The sequence below is a fragment of the Trachypithecus francoisi genome, unplaced genomic scaffold (assembly GCF_009764315.1).
Source record: "Trachypithecus francoisi isolate TF-2019V2 unplaced genomic scaffold, Tfra_2.0 Lachesis_group10, whole genome shotgun sequence".
Lineage (NCBI taxonomy): Eukaryota > Metazoa > Chordata > Mammalia > Primates > Cercopithecidae > Trachypithecus > Trachypithecus francoisi.
The window spans coordinates 97,018,495-97,040,577 of NW_022681455.1; the positions used below are offsets into that span (position 1 = coordinate 97,018,495).

A 22,083-nucleotide genomic window follows, 5' to 3' on the forward strand; every position below is an offset into this window, starting at 1 on the left:
TTGACTGAGCTAGGAAGACGTTTCCACAGGAACTTACAGTAAGGGTTGCAAGGACAGCCTGTCCTCCCTGCCCCCGCCCCACCACCTCACTAAACTCCCACTGTGGCAATCAGCATTTCCTAAGCCTGCCAGGAAGCTTCCAGTAACCGCTTCCTGACTCCTAGCATGACACACTTCGGGCTTTCCAAGGTTGATGATCTAAGATCCTTACACAGCGCCAGACACGTGCAGACAGGGAGGCAGGATGTGCCTCTCCAGACAGGAATCTGGATGCCACCTGGGCTCTTCCCCTCAGCCTCCACAGGGGCAGAACATTCTTGTGGGGGTTTTCCCTTCCAAATGTCTCAGGGCGATTCCAGTGTTCCCGCTAGTTCTTCCCTTCCCAGGCCAGAACACAAATCCTTCCCCTTCCCTGCCTGGCAAACACCTTCTTACCCTCAGGCCCAAGGCAATGGCCCACCTCCTCCCAGGCTGGATGGGGTCTCCTCCTCTCTGTTCCCCCAGTCCTTGAGCTTCCTGAGGACCAAGCTTGTGGCTTCTTGTCCTTATTCTCCCTCCTTGGTGTCTCTATGTTAGAGGACCGTCAGCATCTGCTAGGGCCTGGTCGCATTCACCCTGCTCTGCCACTCACTAGCTGTGTGACCCTGGACAAGTAACTTCTCTGGACCTGCAGTTTCTCCTCTCTACGATGAGAATACGGGAGAGTCCTTATCTTATGGATTGTTACAGAATGAAGTGATATCTCACACACAACAAACTTCCTACAGTCCCTGTTGCACGCTAAAGTACTCAACATGCAACGGATACGTCATCAGTAACAACTCCGCGGGTTTACTGTGATGCTGCACAATTATTAAGCTTTGACTGCTACAGAGTTGTAACCTGTCTGCACTTCCAACCAGTTTTCCACAAAAGCAGCATTCCCAAGTCCCGCTAACACCCACGCGCTAACGGCTCAGGTTCGAGTACAGGGCAGGAGGGAGGCAAGCTGTGCACACGGCGGGGGCGCACGGCGTGGGCACCCGGTACACCGTGTCCTGCCGGTACACCGTGTCTTGCCGGTACACCGTGTCCTGCCGCTGCACCCAGCTCCTACCGCGCCGTGGCGTCCCCGGAGCGCACGTGGGCGGGCTTCAGGGAACTGACCTCCTGCGGTCCGTGTGCAGGCCGGGTGCGCCCGGCTCAGTGCGCGCAGCCGGGTGTTTAGCCGGGAGCCGCGAGTGACTCAGCGCGGGGCGTGTGCAGGCAGCGCCCGGCCGGGGCGGGGCTTTTGCACTCGTCCCGGCTCTTTTCAGCTATAAACACTGCTCGCAGCGCTCCGCTCCACCACGCCTCCTCCAAGTCCCAGCGATCCCTCGTGCAACCCGTCCCGACTCCAGCCGCCTCTTCAACTCGCCATGGATCCCAAATGCTCCTGCGTCGCCGGTAAGGGGCTGGGGATGCCAAGTGTAGACTGTAGCGCTAGAGAAGCAATTTCCGACCCCTCTTTCTTTCTCTGATCACTCAATTTCAGGACAGGAGTTGCTCCTTCCCAAAGCGTTTTGGGGTATCTTTCAATCCATGCTAGGTTATTCGGAGCCCTCTTTTTACCGTTAAGGAGATCTGAGTTAATGGCTTGCTCAAGTTCCCAGGAATCGGTTGTGGACAGAGGAACTCTGCCCCGGGCTCTTAGCACGCCGTCACGCGTTCAGGTATCCAGGGACCATTCTCACCTCTGTCTTTTCTCCTTGCAGGTGACTCCTGCACCTGCGCCGGCTCCTGCAAGTGCAAAGAGTGCAAATGCACCTCCTGCAAGAAAAGTAAGTGGGATCCTCTCTCTCCTCTAACCCCTCACTGTCCTCCAGCCTGTCCCCTCTCCACCATCCTCAGGGGAATGAAAGCAGTCTGGGGATGCCCCATTACGCGGAAGTTGTTGCCTCCTCAGTGATCCTTATCAGGGAGAGCAGGAATTCTTATTCCCTGTGTCCCTAGTACTCATCTCTGCCGCCTCCTCTCTGCCCCCAGGCTGCTGCTCCTGCTGCCCTGTGGGCTGTGCCAAGTGTGCCCAGGGCTGCATCTGCAAAGGGGCGTCGGACAAGTGCAACTGCTGCGCCTGATGCTGGGACAGCCCTGCCCCTAGATGTAAATAATGCGACCTCTACAAACCTGGATTTTTTTATGTACAACCCTGACCCTGATCGTTTGCTGCATTCCTTTTTCTATGAAATAATATGAATGATAATAAAACAGCTTTGACGTGATTCTGCCTCTGGTTTCCTTTATATGCCTTAAAAATAAGGGACTGGGTTGAGCGATGGAACTGGGAGGGCAGAAACCTGGGCTGTGGATGGAAATGTGAGCCGCTAAGAAAGAGTGCATTCTAGCAAGCCAGGCTACCGCACTGGGCTTCATCTTCTGTAAAACTGAATGGCGTTGTGCCAGATCATATGGGGGCAGGAGGGACACATACGTGATCACTTTCAGTTTCATGTCAAATGTGGCACAGAAATTTCTCCATTCCTCATTTTCGCTTTCTGATTTCCCTGCCCAACTTCAGTTCTTCGTGGGATTTCAGACTTGAAAGTGACTACAGAGGGTGAAATCCAGCTCCCCAGTGGCTAGAATCTGACATCCGGTTTCCCAAACTCCCTGTGGTGAATGACCAGTTTTGTTTTCCATTAGTCACAGACCTAAACTCTGGTAAAATAATGAGTTAATAAGAAAATGAACGTTTAAAGGACACAAAATACAAAGACTGTTTTTTATATTCAACAGGAAATGTTCAACAAATATACGGAGAACAAATTAACATAGGAAAAATAAAAGAATGATCAACACTACACATTTGTCCAAGGTTGTGCGTTGCATCCTGGAAACAGTTCTCAGACTAGCCCCAGTGTGTGGCTGGCACACCCTGAGCAGCACTGATCCAGACATCTCCACAAGGAACCATCAGGCTTGTCCTGCCCAGTGTCACTGATAGGACACTTTCAGACCCCTGAGAGCTCCCTGTTTTGCCTTGGTTCTGAATCTTTGCAAGTTCCTCCCAAGGTCAGGCTGAAATTACTTCTCTCAAATTTCAGCCGTTGGCTACTTAAACCAGCAAAGTGGCTGGGGATGTGGAGGGAAATGCCCAGCATGTTCCCAGCAAGATGCAGTGTGTGTGATCACGGGTTGCAGATGAAGTTCTTCCTGTCTGCCCACGCAGGGGTGATGGCATTCAGCACTTTGGAGGGTGTGGTGGCGCTCATTAGAAAGGAGTGAAGCTCTGAGTGACTTGTAATTAAAGCCAACGATTAGGCCCCCTGGCTATGTGGAGGGAATGTTATTTGAAGTTCAGTCAAAGAGGACGATGAGTCCCTTGGCCCAGGAATCAGGAGCACACTTGCCTGAAGGTGCTCCTTATAGAGAGAGTTTTAGAAGGCAGCCTGTGCCAAGGGCATGGGTTTTCTTTCTTTTTTCTTTTTTTTTGAGGCGGAGTCTCGCTCTGTCACCCAGGCTGGAGTACAGTGGCCCGATCTCGGCTCACTGCAAGCTCCGCCTCCCGGGTTCACGCCATTCTCCTGCCTCAGCCTCGCGAGCAGCTGGGACTACAGGCGCCTGCCACCGCGCCCAGCTAATTTTTTTTGTATTTTTAGTAGAGACGCGGTTTCACCATGGTCTCGACCTCCTGACCTTGTGATCCGCCCGCCTCGGCCTCCCAAAGTGCTGGGATTACAGGCGTGAGCCACCGCGCCCGGCCCAAGGGCATGGGTTTTCATGTCAGGAAGTCCTAGTTCACAGCCCACTTTACCACTTACTGGCTGTGTGGCCTGGGTGAGTCACTCAACCTCTCTGAGCCTCAATTTCCTCATCTGTAGAAAAAAGATGGTATCCCTATTTGTGGATTAAATGAGATCTTGGCCTGGCTCCTGGCTAGGGTTTAATAACCATTAGGATCACTCTGTTTACATGGACTTTGTTGGAGACAGAATCTCTCTTGATAAGCTCTTGGGGAAAAACGGGTCTGGGAAGAATTCATCTGGGTTGGAGGCTGGGGAGTGGAATGAAGTTTTCCTGACTGTGTACCAGGGGGAGGGTGGATGACTTCCTGCACAAAGCCCTCTGGGATTAAGATGCTGCCACAGCATTTGAACAAACATAAGAACCATTCTCATTTTTCCTATCATTTGAACACCCCATGAGCCAGTGAAAGAGTGAATGTGCAGGGACGAAACTGATTATGTCATCTTCCAGAGTGGTTAAGCAACCTGCCCAAGGTCACACAGCTTAGAAGTCAGAGGCCGGAACCTTCACTACAGCTGGCCTCTCATCTTGGCTACAGTTGGCAGATCATGATGTCACTGGGCTCTAAGCCCTGCCTCTCAGAGTTCAGAGCTGGGTCAGCCCTTGGTCAGTTAGCCCAATTGTGTCCCTGGCTTGAGAGGTGGCATACTGAGGCCAAGAGAGGTCACAGAGCTATGCAGAGGGCATGACTGGCAGCTCAGTGCTCTTTCTACTGCTGCCTCACTACCAGATTTTCAGTGTCCTTGTTTTTCATGGAACATGGTGACACAGGGTGGTGGTTGAGGGCATTAAGATGCAGTCAGCATGCATGGGTGCAAAACCTAGCTCTGTCACTTATACCTGAGTGACACAACCTCTCTGTGGCTCAATCTCCTCCACTGTAAGATAGGCTGAATAATAGGGTCTGGCTGGTGACAGCAAATGACTTAATACATGCAAAGAACTTAGAATGGCACTTGCCATGTATCAAGCAGACTACAATATTAGCTATGATTTTATTTTATTTTATTTTATTTTTTTGAGACAAAGTCTTACCCTGTCACCCTGGCTGGAGTGTAGTGGGGTGATCTCAGCTCACTGCAACCTGCATCTCCTGGGCTCAGGTGATCCTCCCATCTCATCCTGTTGAGTAGCTGGGACTACAGGCACGTGCCACCCCGCCTGGCTAATTTTCATATTTTTAGTAGCAATGGGGTTTCATCATGTTGGCCAGGCTGGTCTTGAACTTCTGGGCTCAAGTGATCCGCTAGCCTCGGGCTCCCAAAGTGCTGGGATTACAGACATGAGCCACTATGCACAACCTAGCTATAATTTTATTGTCTTTATTCATAGCATAGGGATGTTTTTCTACCTCCAGACCAATAAGCCAGGCCTGCTGTTCCTAGCCATGTGATCTCTACATTCCTCATCAACTACCTGAGCATGTTAACTGTGGTCCAGAGAGTCTTCGGTCTTCCCATGAAATTGTGATCAGCACTGGATACAGAAAACCATGAGCAGGACAGTCCACGCCCTTGTGGCACATACAAATGGATGCCTGCCATATCTGCTACCACCTATACCACAATTTTACTTAACAATTCTCCTTTAAATGATTCATATTTTCCAACATGTATTTGTATTACTCATGGTTTCCCCCAAGACACAGAACCAATAAAATGTCCCTAGATAGATAGTGATAAAAAGAAAGCTTTAAGAAATTAGCTGATGTGATTGTGGGGATGGCTGGTCTAAAATTTGCAAGGCTGGCTGGCAGCATGGGAATTCTGTCAGAAGTTGGTATTACAGTCTTTCATCTGAAGGTGGTCTACAGGTAGAATTCCTTTCTCTTCCAGGGACCTCAGTCTCAGTTTTTCCTCTTAAGGCCTTCAACTGATTGGATGAGGCCCACACACATTATGATGAATAATCTGCTTTACTCAAAATGTATTGATTTATTTTATTTTTTGCAACAGAGTCTCGCTCTGTCACCCAGGCCAGAGTGCAGTGGTGCGATCTCAGCTCATTGCAACCTCTGCCTTCTGGTTTCAAGCAATTCTCCTGCCTCAGCCTCCCAAATAGCTGAGATCACAGGTATGCACTACCACGCTAATTTTTGTATTTTTCAAAGAGCAGCTAATTTTTGTGTTTTATTTAACAGATTAAGCAGCTAATTTTTGTATTTTTAATAAAGAAAGGATTTCACCATGTTATCTAACTCCTGGCCTAAATGATGCACCCACCTCAGCCTCCCAAAATGCTGAGATTACAGGCATGAGCTACTGCACCCAGTCAAAACCTACTGATTTAAATGGTAATCAGATCTAAAAAAACACTTTCACAGCAACATCTACATTAGTGTTTGACCAAGCAACTGGGTATGATAACCTAGCCAAGTTGACTCATAAAACTAACCATTGCAGTCCACCACTTGTTAATGTGGCAGACATAAACATCTCCTTAAACTATACTTAATGTTAAAACAAGGTCATACCTCTACCTAACGTGAGACAACTGTCCTGTGCATGCCTGAAATGACATAAACTCTCTTCCCAAAACTGATTGCAAAATCCTTGCACGCCAGTGGCATGTTCCTTGACATCCTATAACTTAAATAATATGATATAAAGTTAGCAATACTTAAACATTGTGATGTAAAGTTAATACGTCTCCTGTTATATGACAATGGGATAAGAGACGGAAGAAAACAAAAATATTTGCCGCACATGCACACACACACACGCGCGCACACACATGCACACACACATTTATAACAACATAATGAAGAAATACCCATAACAATGACATTCCTCATTTCCATACCTGTAACTGGTCACATGGTCATAGCTGCTATTTATAGCTTCTTTCTTTTACAACCTAAAAGAGATGTAAACCTCCTGTTTTAGCAAACACCTCAACCAATGGTGGTTCTTTACTTGGTGGGGTCACCTAAACCTTCATTCTAGAAGGGTCTGGGCCGTGCATTCCTGTCCCAATTGGGTTGTTTCCACTGGCTTCAATCACAGGACATGGTAATAATAAGAGACACCCTAAGGGATCTCTTGTATTCCAGACATCCTCCTCCTTACCTCCATTGCAGAGATTGTGATTACAAAGAAGTAACCACAATTACCCTCGCCAGAATAGTGACTCCTTTCTTTGCCTGGTTTTGTTGTTGTTGTTATTTCTTTTATTTTCCTTTTTTCTTTCTTTCTTTTTTTTTTTTTTTTTTGAGATGGAGTTTCGCTCTTGTTCCCTAGGCTGAAGTGCAATGGCGTGATCTCAGCTCACCGCAACCTCCGCCTCCCAGGTTCAAGCAATTCTCCTGACTCGCCTCCTGAGTAGCTGAGATTACAGGCATGCACCACCACGCCTGGCTAATTTTGTATTTTTATTAGAGATAGGGTTTCTCCATGTTGGCCAGGCTGGTCTCAAGCTCCTGACCTCAGGTGATCCACCCACCTTGGCCTCCCAAAGTGCTGGGATTACAGGTGTAAGCCACAGTGCCCAGCCTCTTTGCCTGTTGATACAGAAGCCTGAGGACTCAATGTGGCCTGGTGGGACTCATAACTTCCAGTTTGATGGAATCACTGTGTCTCCCAAGGAAGCATTCCTCCTTTTGGAACTAATACCTTGAGACCAGCAAAACATAAAGTCATGGGGACAGGAAATAGATATTTTGATTCTACAGATGAGTAAGATTTTTGTAGGCTGACTCCTCTGTTTGCTCGTACGACCACCATGATCAACTAGCCAACACCACAGGTCTCTGTGAATCATATTATTCTTTTTATTTGAGAGAGGGTCTCGCTCTGTCATCCAGGCTGGAGAGCACTGTCATGGCTCACTGCAGCCTCGACCTCCAAAGCTCAAGTGGTCCTCCCACCTCAGCCCCCAAAGTAGCTACAACTACAGGCAGGCACCAACACATCCAGCTGATTTTTGTATGTTTGGAGGGGTAGAGACAGGCTTTCGCCATGTTCACCAAGCTGGTCTCAAACTCCTGAGCTCAAGTGATCCACCTGCCTCAGCCTCCCAAAGTGCTAGGATTATAGGCGTGAGCCACTGCTCCTGGCCTGCAAATCATTCTACTCTGCTTTGACTGTGCCATCCATGACAATAACCAGGCCCATGCTGCCTTTGGCAATTAAGTGCTGTCCCTTGGCCCCTGCCACACTGGGACCAAATTATCGCCATTGCATTTAGGGTTCCCAATTCAGCAGCAGCAGTTTCCACTGAATTTCTACCTGCAAAAAAGAGTGACCACACAGCTCTTCCAGGATGCTAGGGCGCCCCTCACAAATTTATTTCTCATAGATGTGGTGAAAGTGGTGTCCTCTGGACACTCCCTGGTTGAATGGGCAGGTAACACTTGATAAATCCCCTCTGACATCTGTTTTACTCAGACTACTGATTTAAATGTTAATCACATCTTAAAAAATAACTTTGCTGCAATATCTAGGCTGGTGTTTGACCAAGGAACTGGACACTTTGCCTAGCCAAGTTGACACATAAAACTAATCATCACATATATTTAAATGAAAGCAAAGTTTTCACCAGTGCTAAAATCAAGAATCAGTCTTACTTATAGACATAGATTAATGTGTATTTCGTGTATATATACATATTTAATAAATTTCCCATCTCCATCGCTTTGCAAGCTGTCCAGGGTTGAGAGAGATGCTTCTCCCTGATTAAAAATTTTCTTTCTTTCTTTCTTTTTTTTTTGAGACAGAGTCTCACTCTGTCACCCAGGCTAGAGTGCAGTGGCGTGATCTGGGCTCACTGCAAGCTCCCCCTCCCGGGTTCACGCCATTCTCCTGCCTCAGCCTCCCGAGTAGCTGGGACTACAGGTGCCAGCCACCATGCCTGGCTAATTTTTTGTATTTTTTTTTTTAGTAGAGATGGGGTTTCACCATGTTAGCCAGGATGGTCTCGATCTCCTGACCTTGTGATCTGCCCGCCTCGGCCTCCCAAAGTGCTGGGATTACAGGTGTGAGCCACCGCGTTCCACCCCTGATTTAAAAAGTTCAAGCAGACCTGCAGGGGGGCTCATGCCTGTAATCACAGCAGTTTGGAAGATCAAGGCAGGTGGATCACTTGAGACCAGGAGTTTGAGACTAGCCTGACTGAGCAACATGATGAAATCTTGTGTCTACCAAAAAAAAAAAAGCAAAAAATTAGCCAGGCATGACATGGCCTGCACCTGTAGTTCCAGCTACTTGGGAGGCTGAGGTGGGAGGATAGATTGAGTCCAGGAGATTGAGGCTGCAGTGAGCCATGATCTCATCACTGAACTCCAGCCTGGATGACAGAGTGAGACCCTGTTTCAAAATAATGATAATAATAATAATTTTGAGCAGCACAGTGGTGTTGCAGACATATCTTGGCCAAAAGAAATCTTTATGTTTTCTTTCCTCCTCTTGGGAAGCTGACTGGATTCAGGTAGCATAGCACCATTTCATAGAGCCATAACTTTGGGCAAGTTACTAAGGCTCTTTGTGCCTTAGTTTTTCCATTGGAAATACGTGCTTAGAATAGTATTTCTCTTTGATTGTTCTTGAGAGGGTTCAAAAAACTAAAATGATTAAACAGACTCACGCAGATTGTTGCATAATAGGAAAATTGAAAGGTAAATATTCTTATTTAACATAGATTCTGCATCCTCCGGGTCTGGAGTCACCTAAGCAGATCCCGCCCTTGGGGGCACTCCATATTTTCAGGACTACTCTCCTGGAGTTGGGTGGGCATGCTAGGCTTTGGAGAAGACCCCGTAGAATTTTGTGTAAAGGAGGCCCCAGACAAATGTGCCCATGCAACTGCTCAGGCATGAGGAATGGAAGGGTGGGCTCGCCTCCACCCTCTTGCTGGGCTCAAGAGAAAGTGGCAGAAGGACCATGGTGGGGATAGTGACAGGCAGTGCTAGAGGGCAGGAGGGCAGAAAGCAAGGGTCACATCCATGACTGTTCTCTGCACACAACTCCCTCGCCGCGCTCGCCGGCTCAGGCCTATCCAGGGACGAAGCTGGGGTTGCACACCGGCTCCAGGAAAGGCGAAATACCGCAGATGGGCTGGTGAGGGTGGGAATATTGCGACCACCAGAGGCTGGGTTCCCGGAACCCTCGGGGACGGGGATGTCCAGCAACCACAAGGAAATGCGGAAAATGGGGAAGTTGCGGGGAGCAGGACGGCAGGGGTGCCGCGGACGACCGGGTGCACAGGCCTGAGCGAGCGAGCGAAGAGCCAAACAAGACACCCGCAGTGCACACCTTGCGCCCGGCCCGCCTGCTGCTCACAGTTCTGCCATGTACCCACAGGAGGCCCAGACTCACCGAGCGGGTGCAAGCGCGGGGCGGGGCCTCTGCGTACGGTCCCATCTCCGCCTGCAGAGGGATCAGCCGGCTCCAGGCCCCAATGCGCCTTCCAGCTGCCTGACGGCCTCTTCGCCTCTCTTGGCTGGAAATGGACCCCAACTGCTCCTGCGCCACTGGTAAGGGAAGCCCGGCTCTGCGCCTGGGAATGCCCAATTCCCAGCCACAGTACAGTGCCCCTGCGTTTGAGGAGGTCGCATTTTGAGCTCTGAGCAGAAGGGGACCCTTTACTTCGTCCAGTACTTTCTTCTTGGAATAGCTCCTGAGAGTATTGCCCTCTTCACTGTGCCTCTATGTCACAGTTGAGTGTTCTGAGGCTCAAGGCTGTCCTGTTCCACGTCACCTGGTTGGTCAGGGGGCTGCTGGCCAAGCCCCAATGCTCTGTCCAGGCTCTGAGCAAGCAGGGTGGGTGGGAGGCAGGAAACACTGCGTCTTTGAGATTCAGGACAGGAGGTTTTGGGCCCCAGTCGAGTCTTCCTGGGTTGTGTGTGCATCTGGGACCTTCCTGGTGGGGTAAAACAGGAGGGTGCTTGCCCTTTCCAGCATGAATGGAGAGGACGTGGGGCTTGTCTTCCTCTGTCCTGAGTGGGAAAGGAGCTCTGAGGGCTGGCCCTGCACAGAGGATGGCGCACTGGAGACTCATTGACCCACTGCTGTACCTTCTGCGTCTCACTCACTGCTCACTGCCTTTATCTCTTCCTTCCAGGGGCCTCCTGCTCCTGTGCCAGCTCCTGCAAGTACAAAGAGTGCAAATGCACCTCGTGCAAGAAGAGTGAGTGTGGGGCCGTCTCCAGGAATCTGGCGCTGTGGCTAAACTTGGGAGGGAACTCAAGGCTGGCCTGGAGTGCATGCTTCTGGGGAACGCCTTTCTTTGCCCCTGTTGGCCGTGTCATTCCCTCTCCGGGCTTTCTGCTCTGAGTTCGAATGCGGCAGGGCAGCCTTTTTCTTTTCTTTTTTTTTTTTTTTTTTTGAGGCGGAGGCTCGCTCTGTCGCCCGGACTGGAGTGCAGTGGCCGGATCTCAGCTCACTGCAAGCTCCGTCTCTCAGGTTTACGCCATTCTCCTGCCTCAGCCTCCCGAGTAGCTGGGACTACAGGCGCCTGCCACCTCGCCCGGCTAGTTTTTGTATTTTTAGTAGAGACGGGGTTTCACCTTGTTAGCCAGGATGGTCTCGATCTCCTGACCTCGTGATCCGCCCGTCTCGGCCTCCCAAAGTGCTGGGATTACAGGCTTGAGCCACCGCGCCCGGCCCAGCCTTTTTCTATTGAGACACAAACCCCAAAGGTACCACCTGTGGTCTCAGAACAGAGCTGTGCCAACCTAAAAAGACATCCTCCAGGTCTGGAGTCTGACCTCAAGCCAGGCCTGCTGTTGACACAGGGAGGTGCCTGATTGAGTCGGCTCTGACATCTCACTCTCCCTTTTTGCCCAGGCTGCTGCTCCTGCTGTCCCATGGGCTGTGCCAAGTGTGCCCAGGGCTGCATCTGCAAAGGGGCATTGGAGAAGTGCAGCTGCTGTGCCTGATGTGGGGACAGCTCTGCTCCCAGATGTAAATAGAGCAACCTGTACAAACCTGGATTTTTTTTTATACAACCCTGAGCCATTTGCTACATTCCTTTCTCTATTAAATATGTAAATGACAATAAAACAGTTTTGATTTGATTCTGACTCTCCTTTCCTTTGTGTGACTTCGAATTAATGGACCAGGGTTAGGGATTGAACCAGGAGTTCAGAGACCCGGGCTCTGGATGGAAATCTGAGTTGCTAACATCTGAGCGCCTTCTGGCAAGCCAGGTTACCTCACTGAACTTCATCTTCTATAAAATGGAATTCCACTGTACCAGATCATAATGGGGGGACATCCATGATCACCTCTGGTCATATCAAATGTGGCACAGAAACTTCTCCATCTCTCATTTTTTTTTTTTTTTGAGACGGAGTCTCGCTCTGTCCCCCTGGCTGGACTGCAGTGGCGCGATCTCGGCTCACTGCAAGCTCCGCCTCCCGGGTTCACGCCATTCTCCTGCCTCAGCCTCCTGAGTAGCTGGGACTACAGGCGCCCGCCACCGCGCCCGGCTAATTTTTTTGTATTTTTAGTAGAGACAGGGTTTCACCGTGTTAGCCAGGATGGTCTCGATTTCCTGACCTTGTGATCCGCCCGCCTCAGCCTCCCAAAGTGCTGGGATTACAAGCGTGAGCCACCGCGCCCAGCCTCATCTCTCATTTTTATTTTCTGATTTCCCTACCCAATTTCAATTTCCTCATCAGATTTTAGGCTTCAAAGAGATGACAGGGGTGGAACCCAATTCGTCAGCTGCTTGATTCCCACACCAGGCTTCGCAAACTCCATGGTGAAGGAACTTTTTACTACCTATGCTTCCCAGACATAAACCTTTTTTTAAATTTTGGCGTGTAACACACTGATTTCAGAAAATACATTTTTAAAACTTTGTTATTTATACAAAAAGAGAGAGATTTCTCAAGAGGCAGATAGCAAAAGGCCATTGTGGATCAGAGCCTGATGAAACTAGCAATTTTAGCCTGGCATAATCCCAGCTACTTGGGAGGCTGAGGTGAGAAGATTAGTTGAGCCTGGGAGGCGGAGGTTGCCGTGAGCCAAGATCGTGCCACTGCATTTCAGTCTGGGCGAGGGAATGAGGCTCTATCTCAAAAAATCAAAGTAAAATAAAATAAAAATAAACTAACAATGATTCAAAATCTGGTTACAAAGGGGTAAGGTGGGAGGATCGCTTGAGCCCAGGAGGTGAACGTTGCCGTGAGCAGAGATCATTACACTGCACTCCAGCCTGGTTAACACAGCAAGACTCTGTCTCAAAAACAGAGAGAAAGAAAAAGAGAATTAGCCTGCCCAGAGTCACAGGACACTTGCTGACACCTGAGAGTTCCCTGTTGTGACTTGGCTCCGAATCTTTGAAAGTTCTGCCCAAGCTCTAGCTGAATTTTCCCTTTCAAATTTCAGCCCTTGACTATGTCAATCCATCAAAGTGACTGGGGCTGTGGGGGGAAGAGCCGAGCATTTTCCCAGCAAGATGCAGTGTGTGTAATCATGGGTTGCAGATGTTCCTGTTTGCCCACGCAGGAGTGATAGCAGATCCCGCAGTTTGGGGAGTGTAGGGGTGCTCATTAGGAAAGAGTGAGGCCCTAGCTGATTTGTAATTAAAGCCAGTGATTAGTCCCCCCTGGCTAGGTGGAGGGAATCCTATTTGATGTTCAATCAAAGAGGAAGATGAGTCTCTTGGCCTAGAGGTCAGGGCCACTGACTTCTCTGTTTCCCTGTGAAGAGATTTCAGAAGGCAGCCTGAGCCTAGGGCATGGGTTTTGGTGTCAGGCAGTCCTGGTTCACAGCCTACTTCACCACCAAAAAAACAAAAACAATGAGAGTCTCATCTCTGAAAGAGAAAAAAAAGCAACTTTGGAACTGGGTAACAGGCAAGAGTTAGAACAGTTTGGAGGGCTCAGAAGACAGAAAAATGTGGGAAAGTTTGCAACTTCCTAGAGACTTGTTGAATGGCTTTGCCCAAAATGCTGACAGTGATACCGACAATAAAGTCCAGGCTGAGGTGGTCTTATATGGAAATGAGGAACTTGTTGGGAACTGGAGCAAAGTTGACATTTGTTATGTTTTAGCAAAGAAACTGGTGGCATTTTGCCTTTGCCTTAGAGATATGTGGAACTTTGAGCTTGAGAGAGATGATTTAGGGCATCTGGTGGAAGAAATTTCTTTTTTTTTTTTTTTTTTTTTTTGAGATGGAGTCTCGCTCTGTCGCCCAGGCTGGAGTGCAGTGGCCGGATCTCAGCTCACTGCAAGCTCCGCCTCCCGGGTTCACGCCATTCTCCTGCCTCAGCCTCCCGAGTAGCTGGGACTACAGGCGCCCGCCACCTCGCCCGGCTAGTTTTTTGTATTTTTTAGTAGAGACAGGGTTTCACCGTGTTAGCCAGGATGGTCTCGATCTCCTGACCTCGTGATCCGCCTGTCTCGGCCTCCCAAAGTGCTGGGATTACAGGCTTGAGCCACCGCGCCCGGCCAGGTGGAAGAAATTTCTAAGCAGCAAAACATTCAAGAGGTGACTCGGGTGCTATTAAAGGCATTCAGAATTATAAGAGGAACAAAGCATAAAAGCTTGGAAAGTTTGCAGCCTGATAATGCAATAGAAAAAAAAAACCCTTTTCTGAGGAGAAATTCAAGCTGGCTGCAAAAATTTGCATAAATAACAAGGAGCAGAATGTTAATCCCCAAGAAAATGGGGAAAATGTCTCCAGGACATGTCAGAGGACTTCACAGCAGCCCCTCCCATCACAGGCCCAAAGGCCTAGGAGGAAAAAGTGGTTTCATGGGCCAGGTCTAGGGTCCCTGTGCTGTGTGCAGCCTAGGGACTTGGTGCCCTGCATCCTAGCCACTCCAGCCATGGCTAAAAGGGGCCAATGTAAAGCTCTGGCTGTGGCTTCAGAAGGTGCAAGCCCCAAGCCTTGGCAGCTTCCACATAATGTTGAGCCTGTGAGTGCACAGAAGTCAGGAATTGGGAACCTCTGCCTCGATTTCAGAAGTTGTATGGAAATGCAGAAGTTTGTTGTAGGGGTGGGGCCCTCGTGGAGGACCTCTGCTAGGGCAGTGTGGAAGAGAATGTGGGGTCAGAGCCCTCACACAGAGGCCCTACTGGGGTACCGCCTAGTGGAGCTGTGAGAAGAAGGCCACCGTCCTCCAGACCCCAGAATGGTAGATCCACCAACAGCTTGCACCACGTGCCTGGAAAAGCCACAGACACTCAATGCCAGCCATGTAAGCAACCAGGAGGGGAGCTGTAAAGCCACAGGGGCAGAGCCGCCCAAGACCTTGGGAACCCACCTCTTGCATCAGCGTGACCTGGATATGAGACATGGAGTCAAAGGAGACCATTTTGGAGCTCTAAGATTTGACTGCCCTGCTGGATTTTGGATTTTTATGGGGCCTGTAGCCCCAAAACATTTTGGCCAATGTCTCCCATTTGGAATTGCTGTATTTGCCCAATGCCTGTACCACCATTGTGTCTAGGAAGTAACTAACTTGCTTTTGATTTTTCAGGCTCATAGGCAGAAGGGACTTGCCTTGTCTCAGATAATACTTTAGACTGTGGACTTCTGAGTTAATGTTGAAGTGAGCTGAGACTTTGGGGGACTGTTGGGAGGGCATGATTAGTTTCAAAATGTGAGGATGTGAGATTTGGGAGGGGTCAGAGGCAGAAAGATATGCTTTGGCTGGGCTTCTATCCAAATCTCATCTTGAATTGTAATTCCCACAATTCCCAAGTGTCATGGGAGGAACCTAGTGGGGGGTAATTGAATCATGGGGGCAGGTCTTTCCCGTGCTGTCCTCATAATAGTGAATGAATCTCATGAGATCTGATGGTTTTAAAAAGGGAGGTTGCCCTGCACAAGCTCTCTCTTTGCCTGCTCCCGTCCATGTAAGACATGACTTGCTCCTCCTTGCCTTCTTCCATGATTGTGAGGCCTCCCCAGCCACGTGGACCTGTAAGTCCATTAAACCCCTTTCTTTTGTAGATTGCCCAGTCTTGGGTATGTCTTTATCAGCAGTGTGAAAACAAACTAATACAATGGGTGATGGCATGATGGTGCAGACAGCATACATGAGTGCACATCCCACCTCTGTCACTTTTAGCTGTGCCTCACAACCTCTCTGTGTCTCCTATAATAGGAGCATAATAATGGCATCTGGCTTGTAAGATGAAAGAATTTTATACATGTAAGGAGCTTGGAATGGTGCTTGGCAAGCATTCTACAATATTAGTTATTGCTTTATTATTATTTTTTTAAATAATTATACATTGCATGGGGGATATTTACTTACAGACAAATAAGCCAGGCCTGGAGTGCCTAGCTGTATATACTGTCATTGTCATCTACCACATGAACATGTGTCATGTGGTCCAAAGAGAGCCATGCACTGCTCCCACAAAATCATCCCCAACCCAGGGTTATCAAGCTACGAGCAAGATTCTCTGCCTCATGTCAGATAAAAATGACTGGCATTTCTGTTACCACCTGCACACTTTTCTTACCATTTTATATTTAAATGATTAATATTTTCTTAAATATATTTGTATGAAAAGCAAACTCTTTTCCACCTCCAAAAATGAAAATCAGTCTTATCCATACATAGAAGACAGCCAGGAAAACTATAAATGTGTTTTTTTGTGTGTGTGCGTGTGTGTGTGTGTATACATATATATTACACTTACGGATTGCTTTTGCCACTGCACATGGTTGAGCTTGTGGCTTGCCATTGTTTAGAAGCTTTCCAGCAAGAGAGAAGTGCTGATGACATTCCTGGGCCAAAGGAAGGCTGGATCCATGGACACTTTCTCTTGAGGGGTTGGTTGGATTCAGATCAGTGCAAATTCTCAGCTCTGTGACTTGAACCAATTACTTTAACTCTGTAGCAGCCCTCTGTTTAGTAATACAGGTTCATAAATAGCATTTTTCTTTAAGATCACAAAGCAAGTGGTTAAGACACCGGCACAGACTCAATGTTATGCATTGAGCCTGGAATATTGAAGAGATCAGCAATATTGAAGAGAAACAACCATTTATCTTGCTTTTTATTTTTTTAGAGACGTTTACTCCCTATGTTGCCCAGGCTGGACTCGAACTCCTAGTCTCAAGTGATCCTCCCAAGTAGCTGGGACTACAGCAGTAAGCGCCACCTCGCCCAGCTTGCTTTTTAATTTAAAGCAGGGTCTGCATATCATCTGAAGTCATCTCTCTTTGGGGACGTCCCGCTTGTTCAGAACTGCCATCCGGTATTGTGGTGGCCCTAAGGCTGTGGGGAGCATGGAGACTTATATGCAAAGGAGGACCTGGATAAATGTGCCCGCACATCCTCAAAGGCGAGGCGAATGGACGAGAGAGAGAGAGAGAGGCCGACCCGTGTTCCCCGTGTTACTAGGTACGGAGGAGCGGGTCCGAGGGACCGCGGTGTGGACAGGGACAGGCAAGGCGGGAGACGAGGAGAAACGAAAGCCACATCGGTGGCGGATGTTCTGCACACAACTCGCTCGCTACCGCACGTTCCCCACTCCGCACTCAGCCGATCCCGGGACGGGAGCAGAAGGGCTGCACTGGGACTCCTGGACAGGTCGAGCTGAAGACTGCGGGGCGAGGGGTGGGGTGGAGACGCCCGCGACGTCAAGGTCTGCGTCCCGGAACACGCTGGGAGGAGGGTGTAAGGCAACCTCGGGGAAACTGGGAACGGCGGCCTGGACCTCGGGAACGCCGCGTACCGCCGGGCGCACAGCCCATCCCGCGTGAACAGGCGCCAAAGGGGCGGTCCCGCGGTGCGCACCGCTCAGAACTCAGGGGATGGTGCGCCCGGCCCTTCTGCTGCGCACAGCCCAGCCTAGGATCGCCGGCGGAGCGGACTCAGCGGGCCGGGTGCAGGCGCAGAGCTGGGCCTCTGCGCCCGGCCCTACCTCCGTCTATAAATGGAGCAGCCGGGTGCAGGGCTCCAGTGCGCTTTCCAACTGCCTGACTGCTTGATTACCTTAACGGTGGGAGCTCCAGCATCTCTTTGGCTCGAAATGGACCCCAACTGCTCCTGCGCCACTGGTAAGGGAAGCTCTGAGCTCTGGAAGCCCCATTTCCCAGCCCTATTACAGGGGGTCTCTGGGTTTCAGGAGGTCGCATTTAAAGTTCTGAGCGACGGGGACTCCATTACTTCGTTAGGTGTTTTCTTCCTGATCACGCCTCTGAGAGCACTGCCCTCATCCCTGGGCCTCTACGTCAGAGTTAAGGACACTGAGGCTCAAGGCTGAACTGCTCCACATCCCCCAGTTGGTCAGGGTCCTGCTGGCTGGGTCCCAGTGCTCTGTCCAGGTTCTGAGCAATCAGGGTGGATAGGGGGCTGGAGACATTGAGTCTTCAGGGTTCAGGACAGAAGGTTGTGGCTCGCAATCTCAGTATTCCTGGGTTGGGTGTGGACGTGGGACCTTCCTGTTGGGGTAAACAGGAGGGTACTTGCCCTTCCCAGTGTGAGTGGAGAGGACAAAGGGCTTCTGTTCCTCTGTCCTGAGTGGGAAAGGAGCTCTGAGGGCTAGCCCTGCACAGAGGAGGGGGCACTGGACACTCATTGACCCACTGCTGTACCTTCTGCATCTCACTCACTGCCCACTGCGTTTTTCTCTTCCTTGCAGGTGGCTCCTGCACATGCGCCAGATCCTGCAAGTGCAAAGAGTGCAAATGCACCTCCTGCAAGAAGAGTGAGTGCGGGGCCATCTCCAGGAATCTGGGGCTGTGGCTAAAATTGGGAGGGAACTCAAGGCTGGCCCTGAGTGCATCCTTCTGGGGAACTGGGATTTCTTTGCCCCTGTTAGCCATGTCATTCCCTCTCCAGGCTTTCTGCCGTGAGTTCAGATGGAGCAGGGAAACATGTTTCTCTTGGGACACAAACCTCAACTGTACCCCCTATGGTTTCAGAACAGAGCTGTGCCAGACAAAAAAAGCATCCTCTGGGTCTGGCGTCTCAGCTCGAGCCAGGCCTGCTATTGGGGCAGGGAGGTGCCTGGTCCAGTCTACTGCCACCTCTCACTCTCCCCTTCTTCCCCAGGCTGCTGCTCCTGCTGCCCCGTGGGCTGTGCCAAGTGTGCCCAGGGCTGTGTCTGCAAAGGGGCGTCGGAGAAGTGCAGCTGTTGTGCCTGATCCGTGGGGACAGCTCTGCTTCCAGATGTAAATAGAACAAACTTCACAACCTGGATTTTTTTTTAATACAACCCTGAGCCATTTTCTGCATTTCTTTTTATATTAAATATGTGAATGGCAATAAAAGAATTTTGACTTGAATCTTACTCTGTTCTTCTTTGTGTGCCTTGGAAAAAAATGGACTGGGTTGGGTGTTAAACCAGGAGTTTAGAGACCAGGCTCTGGATGGAAATGGGAGCCACCAACAATGTGAACACCTTCAGGCCAGCTACTGAGTTCACACTTTTATAAAATGGTATTGCACTGTGCACACCATGTGGGTGGGAGTCATACATGATTGCTTCCTGTCCCATGTCAATGTGGCACAGAAACTTCATTCATCATTTTTATTTTCTGATTTTCTTGCCCAACTTCAGATCCAAATTGGATTTTAGGCTTAAAAGTAGTACAGTGCTGGAACCCAACTCCTCAGTTCCTTGAATCCTACGTGGGTGCCATGATCTGGATGTTTTGTCAGTGCCAAATCTCATGTTGAAATGTGTCCTCCAATATTGGAGATGGGATCTAGTGGGAGGTTTCAGGTTCGTGAGGACAGATCCCTAAAGAATGGCTTGGTGCCTCAGGGTCGTGAGGACAGATCCCTAAAGAATGGCTTGGTGCCTCAGGGTCATGAGGACAGATCCCTAAAGAATGGCTTGGTGCCATCCCATGGGGAAGAGTGAGTTCTTCCTCTGGTAGGTCACTCCGGAGCTGGCTGTTTAAAAGAGCCAGACACCGTCCCCTTTTCTCTGTTGTTCCCTGTCTCCCCACATGTTGTGCCTGTTCTCCCTTGGTCTTTGACCAGGATTGCAGGCTTCCTGCAGCCCTCACCAAAGGCAGATGCCTGTACCAGACTTATGCACAGCCTGCAGAAGCGGAAGTCATAACAAACTTTCCTTTGTAAATTACCTAGTCTCAGGGATTCCCTTATAGCAACGCAAACAGGCTAACACAATGGGGCTTTTCAAACACTGTGGTGAAGGGACAGTTTTTATTTCCTATCTCTCACAGGCTTAAATCTTGGTAAATGTAATAGTATTGATTATGGAGATAATGAAATACAACATAAAATACAAAAGTCATTTTTCAGATTCAATGAGAAATAATCCAATAAATAGCTGGGCGTGGTGGCTCACACCTGTAATCCCAGCACTTTGGGAGACTGAGGTGGGCAGATTATGAGGTCAGGAGATCCAGACCATCCTGGCTAACATGGTGAAACCCCGTCTCTACTAAAAATACAAAAAAATTAGCCGCATGTGGTGGCGGGCGCCTGTAGTCCCAGCTACTAAGGAGGCTGAGGCAGGAGAATGGTGTGATCCAGGGAGGCAGAGTTTGCAGTGATCCAAGATCACACCACTGCACTCTGGGCGACAGAACGAGACTCCGTCTCAAAAAAAAAAAAAAAAATTCAATAAATGAATAACAGGAAATGAAAGATGTACAAACTTTGAACATATGATGATGTGCATTGCAGACCAGAAATAGCAAACTAGACCAGTTGTGGTGGCTCAGGCCTCTAATCCCAGCACTTTGGGAGGCCACGGTGGGTGTAACACTTGAGGCCAGGAGTTCAAGACCACCCTGGCCAACATGATGAAACCTCATCTCTACTAAAAATACAAAAATTAATTGGTCATGATAGCATGTAATCCCAGATACTCAGGAGGCTGAGGCAGAAGAGTCACTTGAACGCCGGAGGCGGTGTTTGCAGTGAGCCACAACTGCGACACTGGACTCCAGCCTGGGCAACAGACTCCCTGTTGTGACTGGGCTCTGAATCTTTGGAAATTCCTCCCAAACTCAGGCTGAATTTGTCCTTCTTTCAAATTTCAGCCCTTGACTACTTCCAACCAGTAAAGTCACTGGGAATATGGAAGGACATGCCCAGCATGTCCCTGACAAAATGAAGTGTGTGTGATCATGGGTTCCACATGGAATACTTCATGTCTGCCCATGCAGGAATGACAGCGGATTCTGCAGTTTGGAGGATGCAGTGGTGCTCAGTAGGAAGTAATGAGGCCCTGGCTGACTTGTAATTAAAGCCAACAATAAGCTCCCCTGGCTATGTGGAGGAAATGCTATTTGACATTCAGTCAAAGAGGAAGATCATCCTCCTGGCCTAGAGGTCAGGAGCACGTTTGCCCACTGCTTCCCTGTGAAGAGGAGATTTCAGAAGGCAGCTTGCAGCTAGGGTGTGGGTTTTGGTGTCAGGCAGTCCTGGTTCACAGCCCACCTCAGTATGTACTGGCTGTGTGGCCTGAGTGCATCACTGAAACTCTCTGAACCTCCAGTTCCTTATTTGTAGAAACCAGATTATATCTCAAAGCAGGGATTAAATGACAGCATGGTCTGGCCCCTGGATAGGGTTTAATAAATAGTAGCAGTTATGATCATTCTCTATACACTGGTTTTTTTTGGAAAATGAATCCTGTTAAATCCCAAAGCCAAGAGAAACCTTATGAGTTTGAAAGCATTGGTGTGGATTGGATGCTGGGAATGGAATTGCAACCAAGCTGACCCTGCCAGGAGGAGTGTGGATGACCTTCTACAGAAAATGTTTTTCAGTAAGATGCTGCCCCCACCTTTGAGCAGACATAAAATCAGTTCCCATCCTTCATATCATCTGATCACATGACCTCAGGGATGACAGCCACAGGCCTCAAGACTGGGACAGCAAATATGCAGGGCCTGGAGTGCTTATGTTGTCTTCCAGATTAGTTAAGTAACATATCAAATGTCAGATAGCTCAGAAATGAAGGGATGAATGAACCTATGCTACACCTGGCCTGTGGTTCTGGCTACAGCTGGTAGATTATGATGCCATTGGATGCTAAATCTTGCCTATCTAAGTTCAAAGATACCAAGGCTCTTTGGGATGGAGGAACATTGCTCTTGGCTTGACAGATGAGAACTGAAGCCCAGAGAGGCCACAGAGCTGTGCATGACTGTCCACAGAGTGCACTTCTTACTGCTGCTTCTGTGCTAGGTTTTCCCTGTCCTTATCATTCATGTAACTTGGTGGCAGAGGGTGATGGGCGAGTATGATGCTGCGGTCAGCATGCATGAGTGCAAATCCCACCTCTGTTACTTTTAGCTGCATGACACAACCTGTTTATGACTCAGTCTCCTCACTGTACAAGGGGCATAATACTAACTTCTGGCTTATAGGATTAAAGGATTTAGTGCCTATAGGCAACTCTGAATGGTGTAAGGGTGGG

The 22,083-nt window shown here is 49.2% G+C and overlaps 3 protein-coding genes across 5 annotated transcripts; all 3 read left to right on the forward strand.

Annotated features, from left to right (window-relative positions):
* The first annotated feature begins 1,171 nt into the window (after positions 1-1,171).
* Positions 1,172-2,240, forward strand: LOC117087820 (metallothionein-2). The gene is made up of 3 exons (XM_033218460.1): positions 1,172-1,425; positions 1,734-1,799; positions 2,005-2,240. Exons 1-3 carry the CDS (start codon positions 1,398-1,400, stop codon positions 2,094-2,096), a joined length of 186 nt encoding a protein of 61 aa, XP_033074351.1. The 5' UTR covers positions 1,172-1,397; the 3' UTR covers positions 2,097-2,240.
* Positions 2,241-9,862: 7,622 nt separating this feature from the next.
* Positions 9,863-11,776, forward strand: LOC117087818 (metallothionein-1L-like). Of its 2 annotated transcripts, XM_033218458.1 has the most exons (3): positions 10,119-10,234; positions 10,822-10,887; positions 11,547-11,776. In XM_033218458.1, the coding sequence occupies exons 1-3, from the start codon at positions 10,207-10,209 to the stop codon at positions 11,636-11,638; spliced, it is 186 nt and encodes a 61-aa protein (XP_033074349.1). In that variant the 5' UTR covers positions 10,119-10,206; the 3' UTR covers positions 11,639-11,776. The 2 variants fall into 2 exon arrangements, with proteins under 2 accessions (XP_033074348.1, XP_033074349.1); XM_033218457.1 differs by lacking the exon at positions 11,547-11,776 and having other exon boundaries at positions 9,863-10,234; positions 10,822-11,054.
* Positions 11,777-17,334: 5,558 nt separating this feature from the next.
* Positions 17,335-18,964, forward strand: LOC117087817 (metallothionein-1E-like). Of its 2 annotated transcripts, XM_033218456.1 has the most exons (3): positions 17,335-17,734; positions 18,319-18,384; positions 18,732-18,964. In XM_033218456.1, the coding sequence occupies exons 1-3, from the start codon at positions 17,611-17,613 to the stop codon at positions 18,821-18,823; spliced, it is 282 nt and encodes a 93-aa protein (XP_033074347.1). In that variant the 5' UTR covers positions 17,335-17,610; the 3' UTR covers positions 18,824-18,964. The 2 variants fall into 2 exon arrangements, with proteins under 2 accessions (XP_033074347.1, XP_033074346.1); XM_033218455.1 differs by having other exon boundaries at positions 17,358-17,734; positions 18,319-18,964.
* Positions 18,965-22,083: the final 3,119 nt, after the last annotated feature.